Source organism: Pollicipes pollicipes, unplaced genomic scaffold, assembly GCF_011947565.3.
Source record: "Pollicipes pollicipes isolate AB1234 unplaced genomic scaffold, Ppol_2.1 Scaffold_3087;HRSCAF=3621_pilon_pilon_pilon, whole genome shotgun sequence".
NCBI lineage: Eukaryota > Metazoa > Arthropoda > Thecostraca > Pollicipedomorpha > Pollicipedidae > Pollicipes > Pollicipes pollicipes.
Genome location: NW_023596225.1, coordinates 19,881,980 through 19,909,532, shown reverse-complemented (window position 1 = coordinate 19,909,532; position 27,553 = coordinate 19,881,980). Strand labels below are relative to the sequence as shown.

The 27,553-nt window shown below is 55.4% G+C and overlaps 2 protein-coding genes across 3 annotated transcripts; one reads left to right on the top strand and one right to left on the bottom strand.

The window, feature by feature from the left end:
* Positions 1-754: 754 nt before the first annotated feature.
* On the bottom strand, positions 755-9,977 carry LOC119090328 (calcyphosin-like protein). 2 transcript variants are annotated; one of them, XM_037213117.1, is made up of 5 exons: positions 9,911-9,977; positions 6,253-6,402; positions 4,105-4,282; positions 3,286-3,495; positions 853-954 (listed from the first exon to the last, which is right to left on the bottom strand). In XM_037213117.1, the coding sequence occupies exons 2-5, from the start codon at positions 6,399-6,401 to the stop codon at positions 853-855; spliced, it is 639 nt and encodes a 212-aa protein (XP_037069012.1). In that variant the 5' UTR covers position 6,402; positions 9,911-9,977. The 2 variants fall into 2 exon arrangements, with proteins under 2 accessions (XP_037069013.1, XP_037069012.1); XM_037213118.1 differs by lacking the exon at positions 9,911-9,977 and having other exon boundaries at positions 755-954; positions 6,253-6,401.
* On the top strand, positions 8,512-10,126 carry LOC119089851 (histidine-rich glycoprotein-like). The gene is made up of 2 exons (XM_037212663.1): positions 8,512-9,516; positions 10,103-10,126. The coding sequence occupies exons 1-2, from the start codon at positions 8,512-8,514 to the stop codon at positions 10,124-10,126; spliced, it is 1,029 nt and encodes a 342-aa protein (XP_037068558.1).
* The last annotated feature ends 17,427 nt before the right edge of the window (positions 10,127-27,553 follow it).

Below are 27,553 nucleotides of genomic sequence, written 5' to 3'. Positions count from 1 at the left end.
AACCTTTGGAAGTACGAGTTTACGAGCAGCACACAAACTGGGTGTTGCTGACGCGGTTTTCCCTGTATAGACTCGGGACGCCTACGGGCACAGGTTTAATGACTGCGGTGCCTTGGACTGTTACAGTCTCTCTCGACGCCTGGGTTTCGGTCGTCGCCCCAGTCACACCACAGTCGCCGCCCAAGAGAGGGGCTAGTACTGGATCGGTGCTGGTCCTCTGTATCTCGCACGTTGCGCCCATCGCTTCTTTGCGGCAGAAACCACAAGCTGCGCCAGGCATTTTTAGACATCGCCCTCAGAATTAGTGAGATATCACTGAGCGACGAGCAGCAACAGTAATACCACACTCCGGCTCTGCCCTTTATTAAACCAGTGAACCTTACCATATGTTACCAAGTGACAAGAGTCCTACACAGTTATTCTACCTGACGTCACACAGGAAGCCTCTGAGAATATAGCGTCGCATCCGCAATTAACGGAGAAGGGATGCGGCGGCTTCGACGTACCCTGCCTTCACATGCCGGTGTACCTGCCGAACATCAAGCGCATTCCGCACGCGTCCAGGGGCGCGCTCGGGGCGTCAGCAGGGCGCCTCCTGATCGTCAGTGGCCCGTTCTGGGCGGCTGAAGCTCGTGCTCGGGACGCCGCCGTTGGCACCGCCTGCTAGTGGCTTCCGCCGGGCCCCTCGCGACCGCCCGACCTCCCCGAGCCATCAGCGACGTCTGGGCGAGGAACCTCGTGGCAAACGCTCCAGTCAAAGATGGCGCCGTTCTCCGCCGGCCGGGCCGGGCCCGGCGCGGTGTGGCACGCGCTGGCCGTGCAGACTCCCGAGCCCCGCCTCCGGCCGGCCGCCTACAACTTGTAGGCGTTTCGGATCATGAGGTCGAAGTAGGCGTCAGTGTCGATGGAGGCGCTGACGCCCGAGTAGTAGTCGATGAACTCCTCCTTGGTCACCTGCGGGCGGCGGTCGATCGGTTATGCCGGCCAGGCGCGGCGGCGGCTGTACACCGCATTGATTGGCGCGCCTTGCGGGCTCGGCTGATGTGCCGGGCCACTGGCGGCGGACGAGCGCGGGATTCACGGGACTATGCGTTGGCTGGCTGCCCCGACTTACCCGCAGGGCAGCCCGCTCCATGTCCAGGATCTCTGCATCGATGTCCGTGGGTACAGTGGGATAAGGCGAGACCCAAATAAAACTGGAAAGCTGGGGCCAAGGGGCTACCAATACCTGTTTTGACCGAAGTCAGAGCCCTCGCGCAAAGCGCGTTTGGTCTTGCTCCTCTCCTTTGAACAGAGAGGGCGCTTTGCAAGCCTCCCGACCGTCCGCGTGATCATTGAAGCACACAGTCCCCCACCGCGGAAGGGCGGTGCCTCACGGGGGGCGGGGGAGGGGGCAATCGCGCTGAAGTTAGGCGGCTGTTGGCTGTAGCGTGCGGCTGGTCCATCACCGCAGTGGAAGTAGTAAACTACGCTGTTATGCTGTGCCATCTATCGATGTGACGTTCTACGAAGTAAAACCGGATGTCGAGGTAATCTTCTCGTTCGGATACGGCTTGGAATGCAATACAAGTTTTGTGAACCACCGGCGAGAAAGATGCTTAACGTCTTCGTGGCTGCATGCAAGTGTTATGTCATGCCATACTGCCGCATTCGCGTGTCTCAATATGCTGTGGGCAGTAAGCAGCCGCGATCAAAGGGGCTTAAATCGGTTCACTAGAAATCCGTTCAGCCAAAGTGAAATGACCTGGCAATTCGGACAGGCCTCAACCTCAGGCGAAGATCTGGCAATCCAGACGGGGTTCAGCATTAGAGGAAGCTCTAATGGCTTGAGCAAGGCTGTGCGCCTTAGAGGAAGATCAAATGGCTCGAGCAAGGCTGTCAGCGTTAAGGGAAGATCTAATGGCTCGAGCAAGGCTGTCAGCCTTAGAGGAAGGTCTATTGGCTCGAGCAAGGCTGTCAGCCTAGGAGGAAGATCTAATGGCTCGAGCAAGGATGCCGGCCTTAGAGGAAGATCTAATAGCTCGAGCAAGGCTGTCAGCCTAAGAGGAAGATCTGATGGCTCGAGCAAGGCTGTCAGCCTTAGAGGAAGATCTAATGGCTCGAGCAAGGCTGTCAGCCTTAGTGGAAGATCGAGTGGCGTTGGCGGGCCTCAGCCTCCTTGGGTGGGATCTGGCGGTTCGGCCAAACAAGCATCGCTGCAGTCAATCGGACGAAGGCTGCACTCTTAAACCGCTGAACTTTCCAAGGGTGACCTCATGAAGGTGAGACTGCGGCCTCGCAGAAGCTAGCTGAAAGAGGGCGGAGGTGGCTTGAATGAGGCAGGAACAGTCAACAAGTGAGGCGTAGACAGGCTGGGAGAGGGGAGTGTGTGAGTGTACGACACGTTTGTTACGCTCCCGCGGAATCCACACTTCATGCATATATGTCAGATAAATGCGTTGGCTTTAGGAAGGAATCAGCCGGACGGTCGTTCCTGAATCCGGACCCTAAGTCTCATCATTCTCTCCAAGGTGAGACAGTGGGACGGAAGACACCGCGATTTCCTCCACATGCCAACGCACGACAGCGGCAGTGAAGACACCTCTCGGCGTGGTCCACACAACCCAAGCTAATCCCAGCGACCCTAGCAGACCAGTGAGCCCTCCCGCTGCCACCCGACCCCGCGGCCGGCGGCGGCCGTCCCAGAGCCCCGCCACCGGCAGGCTGGCGGCGTGTGACCAAGAGCCCCACCACCGGCAGCCCGGCGGCGGCCGTCCCAGAGCCCCGCCATGGGAGGCCGGCCGCGTGTGACCCGCTTTCGCCGGTGGGATCGCGAGGTTTTTACCGCGCCGGAAGACGCCACGTAAAAACGGTGCCGCCGCGGTGTGGCGCGAGGGTGGGCAGGCGGAGCGGGCGCGGCCGCCGCCACAATGGGACGCTGGGAGATGGTGTCACGGCAGGGCGACCAGGGTGGGCGCTGTCTCACTGGCGGCCGGCAAAAAGTGCGCTGTGGATGCGAAAGCACGAGCGGTTCCTTCGCGCACAATGCGGTGTATGTGAACAAGCCGGGCTTGGACAATGAAACATGCAGGACGCCTGATGCTTTCAGTGGATGCGATTAGGTTCCATGCAACAGAAGTGTTGAGCTTTTGGCTCTCGTTTCCCACTTGTTCCGTTAGTAACAATATGCCATGCATCCGTCTATGAAATGGGTTTCGTGTGGGATTGGTAACCCCCCCGCGTGAATGAGTTGGGAGGCTCCTCGAGGGGCAGACCCGCCCCGAGCTCCTAAGCCTCCAGGCGCACCTTGCCGTCGACCGTGCCGTTCTTCTCGAAGTTGGCCAGGTACTGATTGAGGATCTGGTCCTTGGTGAGCTCGCCGCTAATGTACTTGGGGTGCGAGTCGACGCTGTACGTCTGCCGAATGTCCTCCAGACTGAGCACGCCGTCGCCGCTGGTGTCCATCTTGCGGAACGCCTCCATCAGCACGTTCCGCCGGGCGGCCGACATTGGGGGCTGTCGGCGGCGATAGAGGTCAGGGGTCAGGGTGTCGGCCGAGGTCACCGTAGCGGTCGAGGTCAGGACACTTGCTGAGGTCAGTACCAAGCGAGGTCAGGATAACGACCGGGGTCAGGATATCAGACGAGGTCCGGGTACCAACCGAGGTCAGGGCACCAGACGAGGTCGGGGCACGGCTAAGGTCAGTACCAGACGAGGTCAGAGTAACGACCGAGGCAGGGTACCAGACGAGGTCAGGGTACGGTCTGAGGTCAGGATACCGGACCAGATCGCGGACCGGCCGGGAGCAGGATACCGGCCGAGGTCAGGTTACCGGTTGATGCCAGGTTACCAACTGAGGCCAGATTACTATCTTTCTCCTTGCGCGAACAACAAACGGTTAATATCGAATTGCGTGCCGCCGTGACTAAAGCACGGTCCGCGCTGCATTGGCGTGGACCTGGGGCGGAGTAATATATCTTCCCATCACATTTATCTACCACAATTCAAGGTGCGCCCCCGGTCGCGACAAGTCGACAACTGTCGTCCAGAAAGGCGTGCTGCGCTCTTGCGGCCTCTGAGCCGCCAGCCGTCCAGCAGCGGCGGTTCGCTGCAGCACCCACTCACGCGAATATTCTCCAGGAACTCGTTGAAGCTGATGGAGCCCGACTTGTCCTTGTCGAACGCCTGGAACATGGCCTTGAGCTCGGCGTCATTCAGCTTGAGGCCGGAGTCCCGCATGCCCTCGCCGAACTCCTCCAGGTTCAGCATGCGGTTCTTGTCGTCGTCCATGCGACGGAACACCCTGCCGCCGGACGGAAGAAAAGTCAGCTACGGCGCGGGCGGCGTCTGCGGGTCGCCACATGCCGCCAGTCTGAACAACACGCATTCCCCGTGCGGTCATGGCGGACCTTCGTGGAGCGATGCCGGTTTGGTGCCATCCGCACACATCGACCAGCACCGGTTTGGCCATGTCCCGCGGCATGCGGTTCCTGGCCGCCTGGCGAGAGGGTGGCCCGCCATGGCTCACAGCACCGCAGCATCGACCCGCTCATGACGACTTCCGGCCGCATGCCGTTACTGCAGTGTGGTCCAGATTCATGGCGGCGGGACAGGAAGGGGGCGGGGCGGGGTAGCTGGTCCCATCCCCGGGCAACGTCTGACTGGTGGTGCATCGAAAGAAGCGATGTCGAATTCGAACTCAACCCTATTCTCACATCACCACAGAACTTCTGCCGTCACGGTCTGAGCTGTTATGAGCTGCAATTTCGCTGTGACGACCTGAAATGCCTTTTCCTGCTCCCCCGGACGAGAGCAAATGTGGCGTAAATGCCTGGTGAGACCGTCCGCCCAGTGGTCTGCCCGCTGGGTCGGAGCGGGGTCCTGCATACGGAGTATGCCACTGGCGGCGGCCCCGCTGTCGGAGCGGGGTCCTGTATACAGAGTCTGAGCACTAGCGACAGCCCCGCTGTCCCTGGCTATGTATACGCTGGCTCTATACGCTATGTATATATATATATATATATATATATATATATATATATGTATAATCTAAACTTGAACTGCATGCAAGCATAGTGCGACTAGATGCTATCTCACAGCCTACAGCTCCAACCCACGAGTCTTCACTCCGGAAAACTTATCTCCACGCCCCATTTCATAAATGGACCATTCCTTTCGGGTCCGCCTCGGTGCGGAGGGCAGACGGAAGGCGGAGAGTTCCACTGCGGACCGGCCGACACGCAGCTGTGACTCAGCGCTAGGACCGGAAGCCGCTCCCAGACGCGTGACGTCATCGCGGCGTGTCCTGTCGCTCGGTCGGTGCCGGTTCGTGTGGACTCGGTCACGCTGTTTTGATTGACAGCAGGTCCAGTGCCGGTGAAGGGTGCGGTGGTAGGAAGCGTTGTCCACGGATCTTGACATTTTTGAGTCGTGATGCCGAGACTGGTCACGTTTGTTGAATCGCACTGCGCCAGCGTCACGCTCTGTAAGTGTGAGGCGATTGCTCCGGGACATGAGAGCAAGTGTAGAGAATGCGGAGAAAAGTGTTTGAACCGCAACGGCCCGACCGAGTGCATCTACCTAGATGATGACGATTATGATTGAGGATTAAGGGTGCACCGACTGCATCTGCCAAGGAAATGGTGAAATTACGCCATTTCGGCAAAGGATGGGGTGTCGGCTACCAAGGCAGCGAAGCTGCACTTTCCAAGCTGGTTTCTGTGCGATGGCCAGCTTCTTCTTTCCGACATGGAAGCCTCATTTTTACCAGGAGATCCCCGCAATGGTAACGGTTGCATCATCAGTGAGCGTCACACGCGCCGATGGCAGGCCCCTACCAGCAGACCCATGTACCTGCAGGCCTCTATATCAGCAGACCCCTGTACCAGCAGACTTCTGTACTAGCTGACCCATGTACCAGCAGACCCCTGTGGGAGCAGACCCCTGTGCCAGCAGACCCCTGTGCCAGCAGGCTCCTGTATCAGAAGACCCCTGTACCAGCAGACCCCTGTACAAGCAGACCCCTGTGCCAGCAGGCTCCTGTATCAGAAGACCCCTGTACCAGCAGACCCCTGTACAAGCAGACCCCTGTGCTTAACAGACCCCTGTACCGGCAGAACCCTGTACCAGCAGAACCCTGTACCAGCAGATACCTGTACCAGCGGAACCCTGTAACAGTAGGCCCCTGCACTAGCAGATCCCTGTACTCAGCAGACCCCGGTACCCAGCTGTACACACCACGGCAGCAGGGCCCTCTACGAGACGCTTCCATACCTGCCAAAACCGATGATGCCAGATGATCCCCTGGACAGCAGCTGCAAGCGCAGCTTCTCCACGGGGTCGGTGGCCGTCTCCAGCGCGCGCTTGGATTTCTCCATCATCTCCTGTTCGTTGCGTGTCTGGGCGGTGGCGGGGCGGTTCATCCTGAAGCAGAGGGGCCACCTTCATTTCAGAAGGCGCCAGCGGCCTTGCGCGTCCTAATCACGTATTTGCGTGCTGAGAAAGAGCAACACCCTGCAAGCTATTTAACAATCAGTAGATTGTGCTTTAAGTTGGATATTATGGGACATAAAAGTTTGGTGCAAACGGCCTTCAGAGGGTTGGTCATCGATCTAATCTGGATGAGTCAGCCAACAGGACTAAGTGCAGAAGTGGTATGTCCATGTGGAGCCGCTCGACTCAGGTCAACTAAATCCACACTTGTTTGCACTAGACATGCGAATCAACTTAAGAAGCCTTCATTTGTATTTCATCGAATTCCTGCCTTCCTTTGCTATGCATGCCCCACGGGATACTTGTGGTTACCGTCACGCTACTTTAAAGCCGTCCGATCACACGGAGACCAGCAGTTTCTCCCGCCGCGGACCCGCGCGCCGCGCCCGCCCGGCATGCATTGCTGCAGGGGCCGGTTCCGTGTCCATGGACACTCGTCAGCGTCTATCTGGTGCTGGTGTCGGCGTGGTTTCCGTGCCGTCTCGACCGTGGGTGCACCGCAGCCGCGCAGTCTCGGCCGCCCGGCAGCGCCAGGCAGACGGCCGTGGGGCGACACGTCACCACCCGCCCCTGTCACGCTTCACGCGTCACGTCACCCGTCACGCCGGCGCGACTCACGGCCGCACGAGTCACGCCACCAGACCTGGAGCGGCCCAGGCCGACACGTTTGGTGAGGCTTCCCAGCCGGCTGGGTTTTTCGTGCACGCGACTGCAGCTTTTGCGCGCCGCTGCTAACGGCTGCATTGTGCAATGTCTGCGGCCCCTGCGCCGCTCCTCCTGGCGATGGTGATTCATTCGGATGCGGCCGGCCCTGCAGGGCGAGGCCAGCGCCCACACCGGCCCTATCACCCGCGTCGATAGCGTTTGCATGCAGTATGGAGCGCGCATGCCACTAGGTCATCCGGGTCGCGTCTTGGTTACACCCCAATAAAGGCCCCGCGTCACGTCTCAGAACTGCAAAGTGACCGGGAGGTCAGGTGCAAGCTTGGGTCTACGCCCAGTGCACTATTTCGGGCTGGGCTCATCCACGATAGTGAGGATGAGCACAGCTCGAAATATTGAATGGCGTCAATTTAATCGTTCTTTAGCGTTGTAACGTCATTTGACCAGTATCTTCTGCTGTATTGAACGTCTCTTATTCAACATGAGGTCGCTAACTCGCCATAATAACTTCCAACTTATAATGCCAAAAAACCAGGAGCTGAAGGTCTTTCTTCCTTATATCAAGTCACTAAATCTTCATAACGGCGCCGTAGCAGTAACTTTTGTGGCAGCCGTTATGGTGTTGGACATCCAAATTATTGCTCACGTAACTGTATTGATTCATACTTAAGTGTCTGACAGCTGTTGTCAAACAAGCGGCCCCATCTAAAACAATCGTTGTCTGGTGTGATGCACAGAGCTGCGATGAAAAACGCCAACATTAACACCGTTAAACCGACACCGACACCGACAAACACCGTTAAGGCTGAGGGCCGTGCTGTCAGGTTAAGGCATTGTCGTGTCCCGTGAGGTTCACGCCGCATTATACCAATATGCCCACTTATCTGTTCCTAAATAAAGAATTGTCTACACGCATGCCATAATCTCCCACGATGACATAGTAAAACAATTCTTGTGTTGAGTGGCATGCACTTGGCCCATTAGCGCAAATGACCTGTTTACGACGGGTCTGCGGGGCACACAAGCGATAGGTAACCGCGACTTGGGGGCCCCAACCGACTGCCGCAGTCGTAAAGGTCCTCGTAATCGTACCCGTTACCTTTCAGTCTTGGCCTCTTACCACATTTGGGTTCCAGTCAAATGTTTGCTTGGGGCAGAGGTCAAGTATCGAGGGCGTTCTAAATTTATTTGGTAAAGTGCAGTTGTGGCTTGCAATGGTACTCAGTTCTGTTGCGGTAAGCCATCTTCCCAACTAGGAGCTCAGTATGAGGAAACGTCTCAGGGCGCCGTCTCCGACACTGCGCCACGTCTGATGATTCGTTAGCTGATGAGACGTTAGTCGTCTTATGGACGTCAGCGCTTGAAGGTGCCCTCGTGATGAGCTACGCCTACACGACCCACCACCATGAAGGTGCCCTCGTGATGAGCCACGCCTACACGACCCACCACCATGAAGGTGCCCTCGTGATGAGCTACGCCTACACGACCCACCACCATGAAGGTGCCCTCGTGATGAGCTACGCCTACACGACCCACCACCATGAAGGTGCCCTCGTGATGAGGTACGCCTACACGACCCACCACCATGGAGATGCCCTCGTGATGAGCTACGCCTGCACGACCCACCACCATGAAGGTGCCCTCGTGATGAGCTACGCCTACACGACCCACCACCATGAAGGTGCCCTCGTGATGAGGTACGCCTACACGACCCACCACCATGGAGATGCCCTCGTGATGAGCTACGCCTACACGACCCACCACCATGGAGATGCCCTCGTGATGAGCTACGCCTACACGACCCACCACCATGGAGATGCCCTCGTGATGAGCTACGCCTACACGACCCACCACCATGAAGGTGCTCTCGTGATGAGCTACGCCTACACGACCCACCACCATGAAGGTGCCCTCGTGATGAGCTACGCCTACACGACCCACCACCATGGAGATGCCCTCGTGATGAGCTACGCCTACACGACCCACCACCATGGAGATGCCCTCGTGATGAGGTACGCCTACACGACCCACCACCATGAAGGTGCTCTCGTGATGAGCTACGCCTACACGACCCACCACCATGGAGATGCCCTCGTGATGAGCTACGCCTACACGACCCACCACCATGAAGGTGCTCTCGTGATGAGCTACGCCTACACGACCCACCACCATGAAGGTGCTCTCGTGATGAGCTACGCCTACACGACCCACCACCATGAAGGTGCCCTCGTGATGAGCTACGCCTACACGACCCACCACCATGAAGGTGCCCTCGTGATGAGCTACGCCTACACGACCCACCACCATGAAGGTGCCCTCGTGATGAGCTACGCCTGCACGACCCACCACCATCGGCAGACGCTGCGTGCTGCGTGCCGGCTGGTGAGCCACCAATCACGGCCGTACTTACCTTTTGAAAATAGTCTTCGCGGTAGCTGAAATGACTGGATGACATAAGGCCTTGTGTTGGACATCTCCTGCCATCGTAAACTTGCTGTGTCGCAATTTATCACCGAATGGTGTTATTTCCATCATATCACACAAGTTGCCTTTCTGTGCTGCCGGTGCCCACCGTCTGTACATAGCTCTATAAAAAAATTGGCAGTGGCATGCTACCGCCGCTAACCACCGCTTACCACAGTCCACCTCACCCACCGACCGTTATCAAGCAGCACACCGGTCTGAAATGAGCCGGCATTCACCTGGACAACGGCTGCTGCCCAGCATCACCAGAGTGCCCTCCCTGGAGCTGGTCGGCGCCAACAGGAGCTCTCACCTGGCGTGTGTGTGTGTGTGGGTTGTCCTCCGGGTCCGTGCGCACGCTGCCCGCCCGACGTACTGTGTCTCACTGCGCGGATGAGGGCGGTGGCGCCGGGCGACCGGAGAAAGGCCGGCCCGCAAACGTGACGTCACAACCCGCCTCGCCGCTGGCTCCGACCCGGTTGACATGGCAACCCCGTGTCAACAGGCAGATAAGCAGGAGCGCGTGTGATGGCAAGCTGGCGCCGGCAGGTCGATCGGGCTTGTGTCGGGTCGCAAGTCACGAGTGCCGCGGAATGGGACGATCGAACACACCTTCACAAAGCCATCCCCGCGTCAATTCCACCTGCCGCCGCCGGCTTGTGGCGAAGTTTCCGTATGTTAAAATGGGAAAACGGTCCTTGTTGCGATGTAGGCACATTTGCCCTAACGTCCTCGGTCGTTTTGCGGAGGTCGTACCGTGGGGACTCGGGCGAGACAGCAGGAAATACTTCATCGCATCTCGGGTTGGATGCATCGCCTTCCACGTTGTCACCCTATAGTATGTTTATCCGAAAGGTAGCGATCGTGTGGTATGCCAATCACACGCGCAAGGGATTCCAGTGTGCCGATCGCAAGAGTCGGTGGTGGTCCTGGAGTGGCGGCTTGGGGCGTCACTTCCCATAGAGTGTGCTGATCATGGGCGGCAGTGATCCCAGGGTCAGCTCCCACCGAAGTATGTTGGTAGCACAACCAGCCTGTGGCGTATTTTCTTATCAGCCCGTAGGGCTTGCGCGTCAAGGCCTGCTCTTCACCGGACTGTGGATCGAATTTTAGGAGGCCAGTTTGGATAAATCCGGCATCAAACGAAAAATTGTTTAATGGTCTTGAGCCGATCCCTTGAACATGTTTGTCTAGAGAATCCAAACTCAGACGGCGTACCGTATCCACCAGGTCAAAGTTTTCGTGCACGGTACGCCGTAAATTTCTGACTTTCGAGACATGATCGGCGGTTTCAGTAACTCAGTCGGTAACGTGCCGGTTTCGTAATAAAAAGTTTGTGTGTTGAAAGCCAAGACGCTGTACAATTTTTTTTCCTCTGGAATATGCTGAATTGTTTCCTATGAGCCAATACATGCTGGCAGGTATATGTGATGTACAACTCTTTGAGAGTCTCTTGCAGGAATTTTGGGCATTTTGGGCATAAGTTGGCGATACATATGCATGCCAATGAGAAACTTTCGTTATTTTGCGGCACTTCGATTCGAGAGGTCGGTGATCAGAGGGATTGCCGATTCATGACGTTAGTGATCCTGGGGCCGTTGACTTAAGACGTCACTGATTCTAGGGCGCGCCAATCAGAAACGTCACTGATCCTAGAGTCTGTCGACCCGCTGCTTTAGCGATCTGATGACCTGTCAACCCGAGACGTCAGTGGTCCTAGGACCTGTCGGCCTGGGACATCAGCGAGCTTGGGGCCCGTCGACCCTGGACATCAGTGATTTTGGGGCCCATTGATTCGGGGCATCGGTGATCCTAGCTCCCATCAACCGGAACATCAGTTATCCTAAGGCCCATCGATCCGGCACGTCAGTGGTCTAAAGGCCTGCCAATCCGGGACGTCAGTGACCCTGTAGTAAATTGGCCGGGCGTCAGTAGGCCTGTGGCGTGCCGATGAGGGGCAGACTGTGTACATGTGCTCTGGCATGCCGATGAGAGGCAGACTGTGAGTATGTGCTCTGCCATGCCGATGAGAGGCAGACTGTGTACATGTGCTCTGCCATGCCGATGAGAGGCAGACTGTGTACATGTGCTCTGCCATGCCGGTGAGAGGCAGACTGTGTTCATATGCCCTGGAATGCCGCTCAGAAGCGGCGTCTCAAACCACCGGTGCACGTCGGCGGTCGCCCCCGCCAGCAGCACGTCACTCCCCCGAGACGTCTGATGACGGCAGCACTCCTCACCGCTCACTCCTCGGGTGGGCTGAGTGACATCAGAGTGTCGCCGAATGTCAGCGGCACGTCATCGCTTAGGCATGCCGGATGGCGTGTGCGTCACCCTGTCCGTCCGTGCCGTGGTTTGGCCCTGATGCACGGACTGGTCGGGCCGGTCTGCAGCGCCCGGGACGGTGGCCGGCCGGGCTGACTCACGTCTGACAGGCCCCCGGGAGCGGCGGCGGCGTCATACCGCACCTTCGGCACATCCATCTAACGCCCGCCGCTGACGCACTCACCGACCGCAGGTCGCCCTCCAGCCGCCCACTGCCCATCGTCCGGCCTCACGCAGGCTAGTGTGTCCACACATTGTCCACTGCCCACAGTCCCGCCGAAAATTACCGACCCCGAACAGCCCCGCCACTCACCAGCCCATAATGCTCGTATTCGCAAACTACCGCGGACCGCCCACTTTCAGCGAGCCGGTCAGTGACTGTGAGCGGGTCTGTGACTGTGAGCGGGTCAGTGACTGTGAGCGGGTCAGTGACTGTGAGCGGGTCAGTGACTGTGAGCGCGTCAGTGACTGTGAGCCGGTCAGTGACGGTGAGCGGGTCAGTGACTGTGAGCAGGTCAGTGACTGTGGGCGGGTCAGTGACTGTGAGCGGGTCAGTGACTGTAAGCGGTTCAGTGACTGCGAGCGGGTCAGTGACTGTGAGCGGGTCAGTGACTGCGAGCGGGTCAGTGACTGTGAGTGGGTCAGTGACTATGGGCGGGTCAGTGACTGTGAGCGGGTCAGTGACTGTGAGCGGGTCAGTGACTGTGAGCGGGTCAGTGACTGTAAGCGGGGCAGTAACTGTGAGCGGGTCAGTGACTGTGGGCGCGTCAGTGACTGTGAGCGGTTCAGTGACTGTGAGCGGGTCAGTGACTGTAAGCGGGGCAGTGACTGTGAGCGGGTCAGTGACTGTGGGCGGGTCGGTGACTGTGAGCGGGTCAGTGACTGCGAGCGGGTTAGTGACTGTGAGCGGGTCTGTGACCATGAGCGGGTCTGTGACTGTGAGCGGGTCCGTGACTGTGAGCGGGTCCGTGAATGTGGGCGGATCAGTGACTGTGCGCTGCCCACCAGCGGTCCACTTACCGCACCGATCACCATCATCCCCAACATCAGCCGTGTGACAAGTATGACATGATCAAGCCGACTGCCGAATGGGCTTTTCGATCAGTCATATGCAAGACAAATTGATAGTTGGAACAGTGGTGTTGTTTTTGACACCCCTCGCACTTTGGGAGCAGTATTACAATAATTTCATGTGCAATCTTGTAGCCAGTGTGTTTTAATTTTGTCAGCTGTATTCTCGGACCATTTTCTGGAAATTTTCTGATAAGGGTTAAATAAAGCTTTCCGGCTGCATGGGAGAGTGCATCGCTGGGTGTAGCAAACATGTTGTCATTCCATAATGCACAATGTTCCACGTTTAGGTTGCTTATTTTGCAGGCAGGCCTTGCAGTGCTGACGAAAAGACCTTGCAATGCTGACGAGGAGCATCCAACATAGAATGAAATTGCTTATATAATGTGACATCCACTCAACAGACATCGCGTGTCGCCGGCGAGCAACAAGTTGATAATAAGTATTCCCTTGGCGATTTCATTAATAACACATCCATTCTCTACCCCACAACTACACCAAACTCATTCTCCGATTGTTTTATTGCGGATTTTATGCATCAATGCGTAGCAGTTTGCTTTCAGCCCTATCCCGTAAACGTATTAGTGAACATGAACTGTTGATGCCATGACATCAAGTTGTTTTCAACAATTTGATGCGACGTTAAATTCAGGCCAAAATCTTTGAAAGCCTTTCACATGACACATTAAAATGAGACCTTAAACAAAGCATCACTCTTTTACACGAGATGCTGGGGCCTAAATCCAGGGACAATGGAAAATTAGGATAGGCTGTGTAATTTGTCCACATGGTTTGGCCCACAAGCTTCATAGCTGGACCTGTTAATGTAGCCGGATGCTTACCCGCGCATAGTAAAGCATGTTCATCGCATGCAGCAGCCCTGCCATCCTTAGGCACCTCTCCCACCGCTATCAAAAGTCGTGTTTGCGCGTTAAAAACCGTCTGCTAAAAATCTCAACAGTTGATTTGATAAACAAAGCTATAAACTTTACACACGAAGGGCCATTAGACACGCAAAGGCTTGAGGGTTTAAATGAAAAGCTCTGGAGTGCGGCGCTGACATAAGTCATTTATGACTAACTCAGCCCCCGCCCAGACAACCAAAAACACACAGCGCCGCCCACGACAACCATTGAAGAGCGCTCTCGGAGTCCTAAGGTGGCCTCTAGAGTGACACCGTTCCTTTTCAAGGAGAAGGCAATGCCCTTTCAACGCTCTCTGCTCCGTGGGTACCCCTGCATTTCTACTCTTCTGCTTGAATTAAGGTTTATTTGATAAACAATACAAATATGACAAACATCAATGGCCTTTAGTCGAAACAAAGCGGGCTACATTGGTTGCAAAATAATTGGAGAGGGGAGGTTTAGATGGTAGGGACCTTAACTGGGGCCCTAGATTATTCACAAGAGCAACGCCTCTGAATGGGCTACAGGGTAATAAATCGGACTAAGAAAGCCCTTTCATAGATCAAGAGATAAGTTTGCTGGAACATGAGGCCATCTTTATAGATGAGACAGCCGATGCTCTAGATCAGGAGGCCCAATGCTGTATTAAGGAGACCCCTTTGGTGGCCCGGGAGAACTCCGCTACAAACCAGGGGCCCTGTTCTGGGTTATGAAGCACCCTTTATATTCAGAGGGCCCCATTATAAAACGGGAGATCCCTTCCAAAGGCGGATGGCCGCGGTTCTGGATCAGCATGGCCTGTTTCTGTACAGCGAGACCCCTTGGCTAGATTTTGAATCGGAAGCATCTTTTTAAGGATAAGGCGCTTCTCAGTGCATCGGGAGGCCCTTTCCTAGAACAAGAGGCCCTGTTTTAGGTGAGCGATGTCCTTAACTGGATAATAAGAAAGCACCCAGTCTGATTCTTTTTCAACTGTAGACATTCGTTTACTTGAATATGATGCATGTAACAGTTTGGTTAGGGAGTACATGTCTTCCGTGCCCTTCCCCCTTAAACATGACGCTGTGCAGGACCTAAATCCTGTGCGCGCTAATGCTTCGGGATCCTCACTGGCCTGTCAGGACCTAACCTAGATCCCACTTGTCCCGGCAGCCCCTGGGAAATCCTCACTACCCAACTCAGAGTGCGTGGCGCTGCGCCTGCATAGCTCTATTCGGCGTCAAATTTGGTGAGCGTAGCATAGATCTTGTCCCCTAAATACAAAACATAGGGATAATCTTTTGCCGCCGCTGGACTTGGGGCATCCGTGTTCAAGAAATTTCGCACAAATACTTCGGAATCCTCAACCACTATGATCCTGCAACCGAGATCATCCTGACCGTCATAGACGTCTAGTGCTGTACTGCGGCCGTTTCTGCCCCCTCCCCCAATGTATGGGAACTGCCCCCGTACAAATGTTAACAAGATTTAAAAAAGGTCTCAAATTTGGTCGCTCCAGTCAACTCTGGGAGAAGAAAACTAAGCCAGTTACCGGACTTCTGGGCGACGCTATGGTGTCTTGAGGTGGAGGATCTTCGCAAATACCACGCGCTTTTACTGCTGCACAAAATACGCTTGTTAAGAGCTTCAGAGCCCATTTCCTCCACCAGCCGAATTAAATGCCAGTTCCGAGTTAGGATTACGAGCCGCGACGACGACCTAAGCCCCTACGATTCCAAAGCGTTTTCACCGAAAAATGTTGTTATTGACCGTGCTGTGCGTACGCTGATTTGCATGCAGGTCTTCACTGCCATTGTCCTTTGTCACGTAACGATAAGCAACGAAATGCCACTACCGTGGGGATTTGCTCCGCCTAATAGCATGGAATAGTTCCACCCGCAAGATGGCAGCACCTCTTCTCGCTCCAATGCGGCAACAGCACACCAGACACGACACGGTGACCATTAAGCTTCAGCTGTAAGAGAGACGCCTCGATGTAACGCAGAGCGTATAGGCACAGGCATACTTGTAAAGATCGAATGTGTGCCTGACGAGGCCCATTTGCCTTTACTGGTGGGTCTTTTGTTACGGTTCCCGGATGCAGTCCAATCCAATCCCACCTTTTAAACACAATCCGTCCCCCCTCTGTCCCTTTCACATATAGTGAACTTTATTCGATCTGATTCAGGAAAGCAAAAATAACCCCGCAAACGCATTTCATTCAATTCAGAATGAAATGGTGAATCAAATATGCATGAACATCTTCGACCTTAAATTAACAACCATAGACAGCCTTCCGCTTGTTTCGATTTGCTTCAGGCCAGGAGTTTCTCAACACTTCTAATTAGTAATCCAAGGTCCTGACTTGTCAAGGGCGAGGCCAGGTGCCCTAACCAGGGCAAAAGTACGTCTGCGTAGGTACCAAAAATTTAGTCATTGCGCATTTAAACATGTAGTGTCTAAGTCGCAACAACGTCGCAAATTTTGATCGAAGTAGCAATTGCACTGTCATGTAGTGCATTAACACTGCTTGCGCCTGGGTGCGCCTCTGCGGCCATCGCCGAAGCCGGAGGCTGACCGGTCGCCGCGGTCAGCGGTCACCGGGACGCCAATCATCTAATACCGGTGGGTGGGCGCGGACATCACACTGGTAGCAGCGAGTGGGGCGTTTCAAATGGAGTCGAGGGAGAAATCGGCGTGGGTTACTGGGGAAGAGCTGGGGGACTTTTTGCGACGCTTGGATGCCTGTGGGCGGGCGGTGGGGATGAGAAGAAAGCGGTGGGAAAGGCGCTTCTTGCCTCGGTTCGCGGATTGCGGTGATGGGTGCGCTGTCAGAAGAGGACACGACGGATGATCGGAACCTGACGTCGGCGCTGCGTCGGGAGTTCGGTCCGTCCCAGAGCTGGTATCAGGACAGGCTCAGTCAGCAAGGTAAGCAAACCTCCGAGACACACGGTATGCTTCTTTCCGATTTACTCTCTTTGTTTAGAATTGCATATACTGACTCGGGGACTTACACGTCTATCGGAGCCGCTCTCTTGGGCAGCCGGCTCCTGGATGGCATCTCGTCCGCTGCTGCGGCACAGTTACGTCTGTTGTACCCCAGCATTACGTTGAACAGATACATGCAAGACAAACTGATGAGGCTGTCCATCACTCGCCGTCTTAAACCAGTTCTATAGTGGAGGGGTCTGCGGTAGAGAAGGGAGCGGTTCATCATCTCTGTGACGAGGAAGCCGAACTCTCTCATGCCGTGCTTGGGATCGGCGCGGAGGCCGGGCCAGCTGGCCGGCCGGCTGACACTATCGCCAGTGGCGGGATGACGTCATTCGTAGTCGGACGGGTCAACCAGTGGCCGGCTCAGCGGGGTGGGGAACGCCACGTGACCCGGCCAAGGTCAACTGGGTGGGCGGCCCGCAGGGGCGTGCCCAAGGGGAAGGGGACGATGCGGCAGGGCCGGGCTGGCAGGCGCCAGGACCGGGCCGGGCTGGTTTCCGGGGCAGGCAAATGCGAGGCTGGACATGTGGGATTTCTGGCCATCGGCAGGTGAAGTGTACTCAGGCTGCATTGGGTCACGGTGGGAGGACACCGACCCCGCGGTCTGCTGGCGTTGTCGTGGGCTTGGACACATTCAGCATGATTGTTCCCGAGCTTTAAACTGAGGAGGATTGCTGCCGTAACCGGCAGCAATCCTCGGCCGGTAACCGGACCCGAGGTAAAAACTTCCCACAATTCGCAGGTCAGTTCGCTTCATGTGCGTAGCCGCATTCCGAAAGTGGATTGCATGTGGTTGGTTCATACGGCAGCAATGGTTACCTGTGTATTGGCATTGTTACTTCAATTAACCCAATCGCAATTTAAATTGCCTCAGTTCCGAGCACCGAACCACAGCCGTCCCCCACGTACACGCAGCCCGGTCAACACCTCGACAGGTAAAGTATTTTCAAACCTGGCGCGCATCCAACGTTGCCTCGGGCGTCAGCGCTACCAAAAAATGTGGCAGCATTCACCACGGATACTACCAAAATCCCCTGCGCGGTGAACAACTGCTCAAAACAGCGCAGCTTTTACAACAGGCATCTCTTCCCGAGGTCAGCTCGTTACCACCCAATCCAGCTGCTATACACCCGATCTCAGCAAATCACACGGCATGTGTTGGTATGGTTTCGTCCAGTGTTTTAATCGGTCCGGCAGCGATCAATGTCGTTCAGGTACTGGTGGTGGAGGATTTGTCCGCTCCGGTCATTCCTGGGAGTGATGTTCTGGCGACGTTTAAACCCTTCCAAGTGTACTACAGCGATCGGGTGCTTTATCTAGGGGTTTTCGCGCATCATTGGAGGAGCGGTTAGATGGCACTCAATTCATCAATTGCACACAACGGAGTTCTTTTGGCTGAACACCACAGTGCCTCGGTCCAACGCGTCGTCTTACACTCTGACCTGCAAGCTGTTGCAGCTAAGGTACTTTTCGGGCATCGTGCGATAACCGTCTGCTCGTTTTACTTACCTCCTGGCACTCCGTTTCCGACGACAGAAATGAGACCGAGCTTCCCCGCTTCTTCTTTTGCTGGCTGATTTCAATGCTCACCACACATCTTGGGGTTGCGCCCAGACCAACACTTGCGGCAGGCATTGCGAAACTTTTTACATGATGAATCTATCTGTCTTTTAAACACCGGGCCCCGAACTCACATGACCTGGCCGTCAGGCTAGACAGCGGCGTTGAACTTGAGTTTTGCAAGCCCCCAACTGACGGCATATCTGACATAGTCGGTTGAAAATGACTCCTTTGGTAATGATCACTACCCCATCTGGTGGCGTTACCAGAACGGAGCAGCTCTCGGTTCCAGGCCACAACGATGGAATCTTGGAAAGGCTGACTGGGATGAATTTCAAATACGGGTGGAAACAAGGCTGGCCTCCATTTCAGTGCATGTGCCTGCATCCGAAGAGGAACTCACCTCTACAATCTTACGATCAGCAAAAGAAAGCATGCCACGTACATCCGGTGCCCCACGTCGTCCCTCTGTCCTAGGTGGACGGACCAGTACCGCGACGCTATACATGCGCGTAAAAAAGCCCTGCGAGACTTTGGTTGGCACAGCGCTACGGACAACCTAATCGCTTTTCGACGAGCTCAGGCGGCAGCCCGGCGTACTATCGTTCAGGCCAAGCGCGCGTCTTGGCGTTTGTATGTGGGTCAGCTGAATTGCCAAACGCCGGCTTCGGTAGTTTGGGCGCGGGTGAAACGTGTAGCAGACTAACACTCCTCAGTGCCGCACCCCCTACTTCGTATGAATGGCCAGGACATACTGCACTCATCTGATGTGGAGAATGAAATGGCTCGTGCGTTTGCGGGGCGTTGTGGGCGAACAACTGCCGCTCCCGATTTCATACGCCCTCGTGCTCGTTGCGAACTAGCTCAGAAAAACTTTCATACAGCCGAGGAGCTTCCATACAACAAACCTTTCACGATGTTTGAAGTGATGTCTGCCATTGATGAGAGCGTGGCGTGGCGGAAGGCCCGGATTTCATTCATAATGATAAGCTCCGGCGACTTCCATCAGCAGCAACATAAGCTATGTTGGCGGCCTTCAACCAGTTGTGGGAGACAGAAGAGCTCCCGACGTCTTGGCGGGAGTCGCTAATAGTTCCGCTGCAGAAGCCCGGTAAGAATGGGACGGATCCGTCGGACTACCGCCCAGTTGCGCTTACCTCCTCTATGTGCAAACTTCTTATACCGTTCACTGATACGCTCCAAGCTAGACTATGCGTGTTTTGTATGTGATGGCGCCTATGAGTCCGTAAAATGTACATTGAATGCGGTCCATCATGCTGCGTTGAGGATAATCACTGGTGCATTTCGTACGTCTCCGACAGCCAGCTTGCGTGTGGAATCCAACGAACCTTCGCTGGCTACCCGAAGAAAGTTGTTGGGTACGCTTTCAAGATCTCGCAATTCCCGAACCATCCAACACATGACGCTGTGCTCTCACGCCACACATCTAATGTTTTTCAACGCGTCCAAATATCACGTGGGTGTTGCACGCCCACGTAACCTGCCGACCGCTCCGTGGGTGACAGTTTCGCCAACTGTCGACGTCTCGTTGTCGGAGGATCGGAAGTAAGATATGATTCCGTGTGTTGCCAGATCAACAGTTCTGAAACATATCGAAACATATAGGGGGGAGAGGGAAGGTTCAGAATTACGTATACTGACGGCTTCAAAACGGATACGGGTGTAAGTTCCGCTTTTGTGTTTGGCCCTGATGCGCGATCATTTACACTGCCAGTCCATGCATCCGTATATACTGTAGAGCTTGTGGCCATCATTAAAGCGCTTTGCTTTACAGAGGTGATCGAAGACAGCTTGCACGTGCTGTTGTCGATTCCCCAAGTGCCCTTTTGGCAATAAAGACTTTTTAGTCGGGTAAATCCCTTCACACAGGACATTTTACTACGCCTCGACTCTCTGTACCGGGCTGGCAAGACCATGGTACTTTGCTGGATTCCGAGTCACGTTGGCATTGCGGGAAATGAGCTGACTGCCGCTGCCGCAAAGCGTGCTACTCTTCGTCGCAAAACGTTTCCAATACCCGCTACAGACCTGCACGCAGCCATCTCTACCTTTTTGCACAGGGAATAGCAGAGCACATGGGATGCGGTGGGCACCAGTAACTGAAAAGCATTAAGTCGATTGTTCAGTAATGACAGTCATCCCATCGAAAGTCTAGACAGGAGGAAGTTATCTTGTGTCGCTTGCGGATTGGTCATGCTTATGCCTCACATCTAAACCTACTCTGTCGCGATTAACTACCACGGTGTCGCCACTGCAACGCCACGCTCACAGTGCCCCGCAGGGGCACCGGCTTCGGCCGGTGTAGGGGACTAGCGCCCCCCTCGGGTCCCAGCTCCGGTAACGGATGGAGAGCGCAAGCTGCCCCTCTCAGGGCGTAGCGACCCTGCCGGTAGGTGAGCTCCTGCTCCTTGTCCCGCCCCCTCCCTCTATATTACCCGCACTCCCGCATCCGGCCCTATCACCACCTCTCATCCTCGTTTTATCGGGGTCGCCGTGCCCCCTTGTCCACGTCCCCGGGTTGATCGGATACTGGTGGCTGAGGGGCGCGTCGTGCGGGTCAGTCACGGCGCGTCCCAACGCTCCACTTTGGCCAGGATATCCGGGGGCGTGGGGGGCCCGTGGGGCCCCACACGGGACTAGCGACTTGTCGCTCGCGCTGCGGCTGGGTGCTCCGTGCGGTTCTCCGCTTGGGGCGCCTGGCCGTGCGCAGCGGCTTAAGGGGTCAAGTGGCGGCGGCGCTGAACCACGGTCAGGACGGGGGGGGGGGGGAGGGGGGCGGTTTCCTCGGTTACATCTGGCCGTGCGGGAGGCGTCGTTCACCCCGTATAGCACCGGGGTAGCCCTGGCGGCGACCACCCCCCGAGGGAGTGTAGGACCGTCCCCAAGTTGGGCTCTGAGGTGGGCGTGGAGCCCCGGTGCCGAATGCTTGCTAGAAATCGCATGACTTCTCAAAACTCAACAAACACCCGACCCCCGAAAGGAGGCCGGACAGCGCTGAGGCCCGGGTACGAGGGGGATTCTGCCATCCCTTGCCCTCGGATTCTGATCTTCTCCAATGGAGATGCAAAGCTTTCCACCCTATCACCGTTCCAACGACGCAACGGCTGTGACAAGTTTGGAGACATCACGAGATGTGACAAGCTGAGGGATGGTAACATCGGGGTAGACTTCTCCAGTGGTCTAGAGGCCAAGCGTGCATTAGAAGCGAAAGAGTTCATTTATAGTATTCGTAATGAGAACGGGAAACATGAAAAGACCGTGGCTTTGACAGTAACACCACACAACACAAAACAACTCATCTAGAGGCGTCGTAAATTGTTTTGACCTTCGTGATGTAAATGAGAGCGAAATCGTCGAGGAGCTCTCGGAATTCGGCGTAACCCCCGTGCGTGGAATCCTGGTTAGGAGAGAAGGAGAGCTGAATGCTACCAACAACATCATTCTCACTTTCGATCGTCCGGATCTGCCATCAGATATCCGTGTGGGCTGTGCCCGCGTGAAAGGCCGTGCTTTTGTTCCCAATCCAATGTGCTGTTTCCAATGTCAACGGTTCGGCCATACGAAGCCCCATTGTCGCAATAAGCCAGTATGCAGCAAGTGTTCGTCCACCACCCACCTGAGTGACAACTGCACCGCTGACCAGCCTTATTGCGTCAACTGTGGTAAGGACCAAACACCACACACTGTGTTTGACCGTTCATGTCCAGCGTTCGTCAGAGAAAAGGAGATACTTTCGCTAAAAACATCCAAAAACATATCTTTCCGAGAGGCCAGAGACCTATATGACGCGATTCATCCTAAGCTCTCGTGTGCATCGAAAGTAAAAACTGCTTTGCCGCACAACGTCATCGAGCAGATGATGGCCATTCAGTTCCTGGGACTTTTGAAATCGTTTGGTCTTACTGTTGTACCTTCAGCACGTACACCGGACTCCCAGCCGGCAGTCCGAACTCCTTCATCGCCGGCCGACCAGTCTGTAGCTGACGTTGGCGTCCGGGCTGAGCCCCCTGCTCCGTCCCCGGCGCCTGGCCGGTCGGCACCCACCATGGTGCCGATTCCCCCGGCGCCGCTGTCTCCTACCGGGGAGGAGGGTTGGACGGTGGCCCGACGCGACCGTGGCCCGCGGGCTCCACCGGCCTCCGCGTCGGTTTCTTCGCCACCCTCGTCTGCCTCCGCTTCGTGTGCTCCGTTGCTTTTGTCACCTCTGACACCACTAGCGAATGCTTGCGGGCTGGCGATAGAAACGTTGGAGCGGCACGAGGCGGACAGGCGCGCCCGCGATGCCAAGCGGGCGCGCTTGGCATCGCGCATTTACTATGTTACCTGTTACATAGGCATTTACTATGTTACACCTCACCATATATCGGCCATATCCTCAGGTTCGTATCGTTTGTTAAGTTCTGCACTTTGTATACACCTGCCTGAGGAGTTCATACCGCGTGTAGGAAGTGTTTAGGCTGCTGAAAAGTTTTATGATCAATTTATTATGGGTTCGCCTAATCGGATATCATTGGTGACGAATCTCGCGTTCCTGTCACGACTCAGCGCTTTTTAGTTCTGACTGATATATGATTTCTAGCCATTCACACTCGTAGGTAGTCATTTAACTGTTATGGGCGCAACATGACCTGAGTAGTCGGCGGGCCTCAAACCTCCAATCAACAGCGACCATCAAAATGGGTGATGACCAAGGGGAATTGGAATGTTGGATAAGCGCGCAGGCCGCCATGTCAGCGATCTGCCTCCGCGTCCCTGGTCTGAAATGATTTGGGGTTCTTCTTGGCCATAAGTGCAACAGGTGGCGATCCGCCGGTGTTGATGCCGAAACGGGCATGATGTGTTCGTTCCAGCACAGCGTCAGAACTTACGAACACGTCCCGATGTCCGTCGAATAGACTTTAGTTTCCGCGACTGACCTCACTGACTTCCGTTTCAGCCAAATCAACGTTTGCTGGTTCGACTCACTTAGACTTGTCAACCCCCGCTGGAGCCGTCTGTACGTCTTCAACCCTGCCAAAGGCGGAACAGATATAAAGACAGACAAAATCTGGTCCGGGGTTTCCCACAAGAATTGGGATACAGCTATCCACCCCAGACCGAGTCAGGCAAGGACTTGCTGCAATTCCATACCGTTCCATTTGCTGAGGATCCGGATCAAATATAACATCTCGAGAAATCGATCCGAAGTCCTAAGCATGTGCTAAATATTCCTTTCAAAAAATGGTTCCACTGTTAAATCATACGCAAGGCGGACGGAAACTGGCTGCAGCGGAGTGCCATCTAACCGCTCCTCCAATGATGCGCGAAAACCCCTAGATAAGGCACCCGATCACTATAGTATACTTGGAAGGGTTGAAACGAAGCCAGAACATCACTCCCAAGAATAGCCGGAGCGGAAAAATCCTCCACCACCAGTACCTGAATGGCATTGATCGCTGCCGGGCCGATTAAAACGCTGGCTGAAACCATACCAACACATGCCGTGTGATTGGCTGAGCTCGGGTGTATAGCCGCTGGGTTGGGTGGTAACGAGCTGACCTCGGGAAGAGATGCCGGTACACAGGTAACCATTGCTGCCGTATTAACCAACCACGTGCAATCCACTTTCGGAATGCGGCTACGCACATGAAGCGAACTGACCTGCGAATTGTGGGAAGTTTTTACCTCGGGTCCGGTTACCTGCCGAGGATTGCTGCCGGTTACGGCAGCAATCCTCGTCAGTTTAAAGCTCGAGGACAATCATGTTGAATGTGTCCTAACTCACAACAACGCCAGCAGACCACGGGGTCGGTGGTCCCCGGCCGTGACCCAGTGGAGCCTGAGTACGCTTCACCTACCGGTGGCCAGAAATCCCACATGTCCAGCCTCGCATTTGCCTGCCCCGGAAACCAGCCCGGTCCGACCTTGGCGCCGGCCAGCCCGGCCCTGCCGCACTGTGCGCCTCCTGGGCACGCTCCTGCGAGCCGCCCGTCCAGCTGACCTTGGCCGGGTCACGTGGTGGTCCCCTGTCCCGCTGAGCCGGCCACTGGCTGACCCGCTCGACTCCGAATGACGTCACACTGCCCTCGGCGACAGTGCCAGTCGGCCGGCAGGCTGGCCCGGCCGCCGCGCCGATCCCAAGCACGGCATGAGAGAGTTCGGCTTCCTCGTCCCGGAAATGATCAACCCCTCGCTTCTCTACCGCAGACCCCTCCACAATGTAACTGATTTCAGACGGCGAGCAATGAACAGGCTCATCAGTTTGTCTGGCATGTATCTGTTTAACGTCAATGCTGGGGCACAACGGACGTAATTAGGTTAACCTTTTATTAGCGAGGTTAGCTCGGATGCATCGGATTTTGGGTTGGGCTGTGATTTTTTTACAGAGTGGAACCAATCGGATGTCAACAGGCCAGTGAGCTTTGCCTCAAAGAGCTTTACAGATAGTAAACAGAATTAGCACAGTCGAGATAAGGTGTTTACTTTTGTTTTGGCATTGAGGAAGTTCCGACCGCACTTGCTTGGAGGGCGCTTTAAGTGGTTCAATGATCACTGTGGGGTTCAGTGGCTACGCAACACCAAACGTCCGAGAGGGTGTTACGCACGCTCGGTCGAAGAGACTGGGGAGCTCAGTTTTTCCATGCATTTCAGAAGAACCGTGAACAACTAACATGCTGATGCTCTGTCTCGCGGGATGATCTCCGCAGCGCAGCCAGCGCCACAGTCTCAGCCACACGATCTGATGCACCTGGTGGAGGAAGATGCGAGATGCCCAGGAACAGGACGAAACGTCGAGGGCACTGCGCATGGAAACACGCCTCAAAAGAGTGCAGGGTCCACACAGCCGTCGATGGCGACAGCATAGCTTTGAGCCGGCCATTGATAAGAACAGCAGTTTGTTAGTCGTCGTCAAAGCAGTTATAAAGGACACACTGGTCCCCAAAGGTCTCATTCCGCGTGCTTTGAGCCTCAAGCATGACGAGTTTGGCCATTTCGATACTGGAAAAACATGTCAGCTGCTGAAGTAGGCTGGCTGTTTGGTAAAGCAGGCTGTGTGGTACGAAATGGAGCAGGATGTCAGAAACTTCTGTGGTAGTTGTTTGGTGTGTGCACGTTCAAACAACATGCAGCGCCTTTTCACGGAGCCGTTGGAAACGACGATGCCGCCCACAGCTCCTTGGCAGCACGTCGTTGTTGACCTGATGGGACCGTTCGAGCGGCAGACCACAGAGCAGGGCAATCGGTACGTTCCAGCCACACTGGACCTCCTGACCAAAAGTGTCAGGTTGGCCGCCATCCCAGACAAATCGGCAGACACCGTCGCCAGCTCACTGATCGATAGTGTCGTGTACCGTCACGGTCTCCCGGAAGCCATGCTGACGGCTCGCGGTCTGGAATTTAACAAACAGCATCTGGCGGTGTTGGCACAATCGATGGGCATAGGGAAAAAAAGTCTAGTGCATTCCATCTGCAGTCGAATGGAGCCTTGGAAAGGGCGAACCAGACAATCGGTGTCCTGATCGGTCGCAACGTGCAGGAGTCGGAACGCGAATGGGACAAGCGTATGGGTACTAATAGATTGCAGTGCATGTCAGCTCCTCACAACGCCACCAGCAGGTCTCCATCTTTCTCCAGTTTGACCGCGACCCACCACTCCTGAGATAGCTCGAACGTAAGAAAGCTCTTCAGGCCGTTTTTGCACAGAACAGTCTTGGGTCAGAAACGTGGTGAAAACGTTGGCGAGAACTCAGGAGGATATAGCAAGACGGGAGCAGAAGAAAGAACGGGAAATAGTGGACAAGAGACGAAAAACGACAGATATGATCCCGTAACGTCTGGGGATCAGGTGATTGTGGAGATTCCACAGAAGCCAGGAACGCCAGAAAAGTTCAGCTCGTTGGGATGGCTCTTTATAGTGATCATCTGCCGACAAGGGAACACATACCGCGTCAAAAAGAGAGGACAACAACCTGTGAGCGGAAGGCAGCCGCATCTGACGAGTCAGGGTGACGGGGACCGGGGGACAGAGGCAGACGAGATGGTGACAAATGACGGGGACAGATGGCCAGCTTGACGTGGAATCAGGGGATGTGGGACTCTGAAAATGACCCGGAGTGTGAAAATAGCGAGTCTGAAAATTCCGAGAGACATACTGAAGAAACTGAGGTGATGCTGATCGCCCCAATGAACCGCGAGTGTTCCCCACCACCGTCGCGGTGAGAGGCGAGCCCGCCCTCCTGAGCCATACGGCGAATGGACCGTGTAGTCTGCATGGTATGGGGATGGAAAGGTTGATAGCGACAGACCCGCAAGCTGGGGAGGGGAAAGTGTGTGTAGTGTGTTACTAGTGCGCACGTTCGTTAGGCAGCCTTGCGCGCGCCTCGGCACGACTCTGCAGCCGATCGCCGGAGGCGGGGCTGACCGGTCGCCGCGGACAGCGGTTCCCGGAACGCCAGATACCGGTGAGTGCGCGCAGATATCACAGCTCGATAATTGAGGCGCTTTTTCGCCGACTCGCCCTGTCATTGCCCTGAAACAGCCTCGTGTACCCCTTTCTTAACGGTAGTTGCTATATATTCGCAATCCCTCGCCTCAGATACACAGCACCTCATTGGAAGCTAGCTCCATCTTCGTTCGAAGGCCTCGCGGTGCAGCTGTCTGCAGCATTTATACGTAAAAGATGATGACCGAAAATTTCGCATGCCCTTGGGCTCACTCTTGAATCGCCTGTCCCTGGACTAGTGACAACCAATCCATCTTGTGACTGGTTGGGTTATTAATACATCTGGACCTTTAACACCTTCCCGCTTCCCACAACCTTCCTGCATTGTCGACAAAGTTCCAACGCAGAAAATCCTAAGGACAGCTATCTAGTCTGTACGTTTTCCCGACCAGCCGTTGTTTCCCACGGCCGTCGCAGGGGTGGGGAGCTCGGTCGTTATCGCTCGCTTTGATCAGTTTGCCAAACGAGAGCGATCGTTGTCCATGGCTCAACAGAACCCCAAAGGAAAGACAGACCTTTGTTCGTGGCGGGACCTAGCGGTGCTGTTGGGAAGCGTTGTGTCTGCAATGCGACCAGGGGCGTCACCACGGCCTTTTGAAAAGGATGGGGGGGGGGG

What these genes read in the sequence shown, in the direction of transcription:
- LOC119090328 (XM_037213117.1), bottom strand. Translation starts at nt 6,401, where the DNA reads ATGAACCGCCCCGCCACCGCCCAGACACGCAACGAACAGGAGATGATG. An exon ending in GGCATCATCGGTTTTGGCAG is followed by an intron (nt 4,283 to 6,252) that starts GTATGGAAGCGT and finishes GTCCGGCGGCAG; the next exon opens with GGTGTTCCGTCGCATGGACG. An exon ending in ACGGCACGGTCGACGGCAAG is followed by an intron (nt 955 to 3,285) that starts GTGCGCCTGGAG and finishes CGCCGCCCGCAG; the next exon opens with GTGACCAAGGAGGAGTTCAT.
- LOC119089851 (XM_037212663.1), top strand. Translation starts at nt 8,512, where the DNA reads ATGAGCTACGCCTACACGACCCACCACCATGAAGGTGCCCTCGTGATG. An exon ending in TGCGTGCTGCGTGCCGGCTG is followed by an intron (nt 9,517 to 10,102) that starts GTGAGCCACCAA and finishes CCGTGTCAACAG; the next exon opens with GCAGATAAGCAGGAGCGCGT.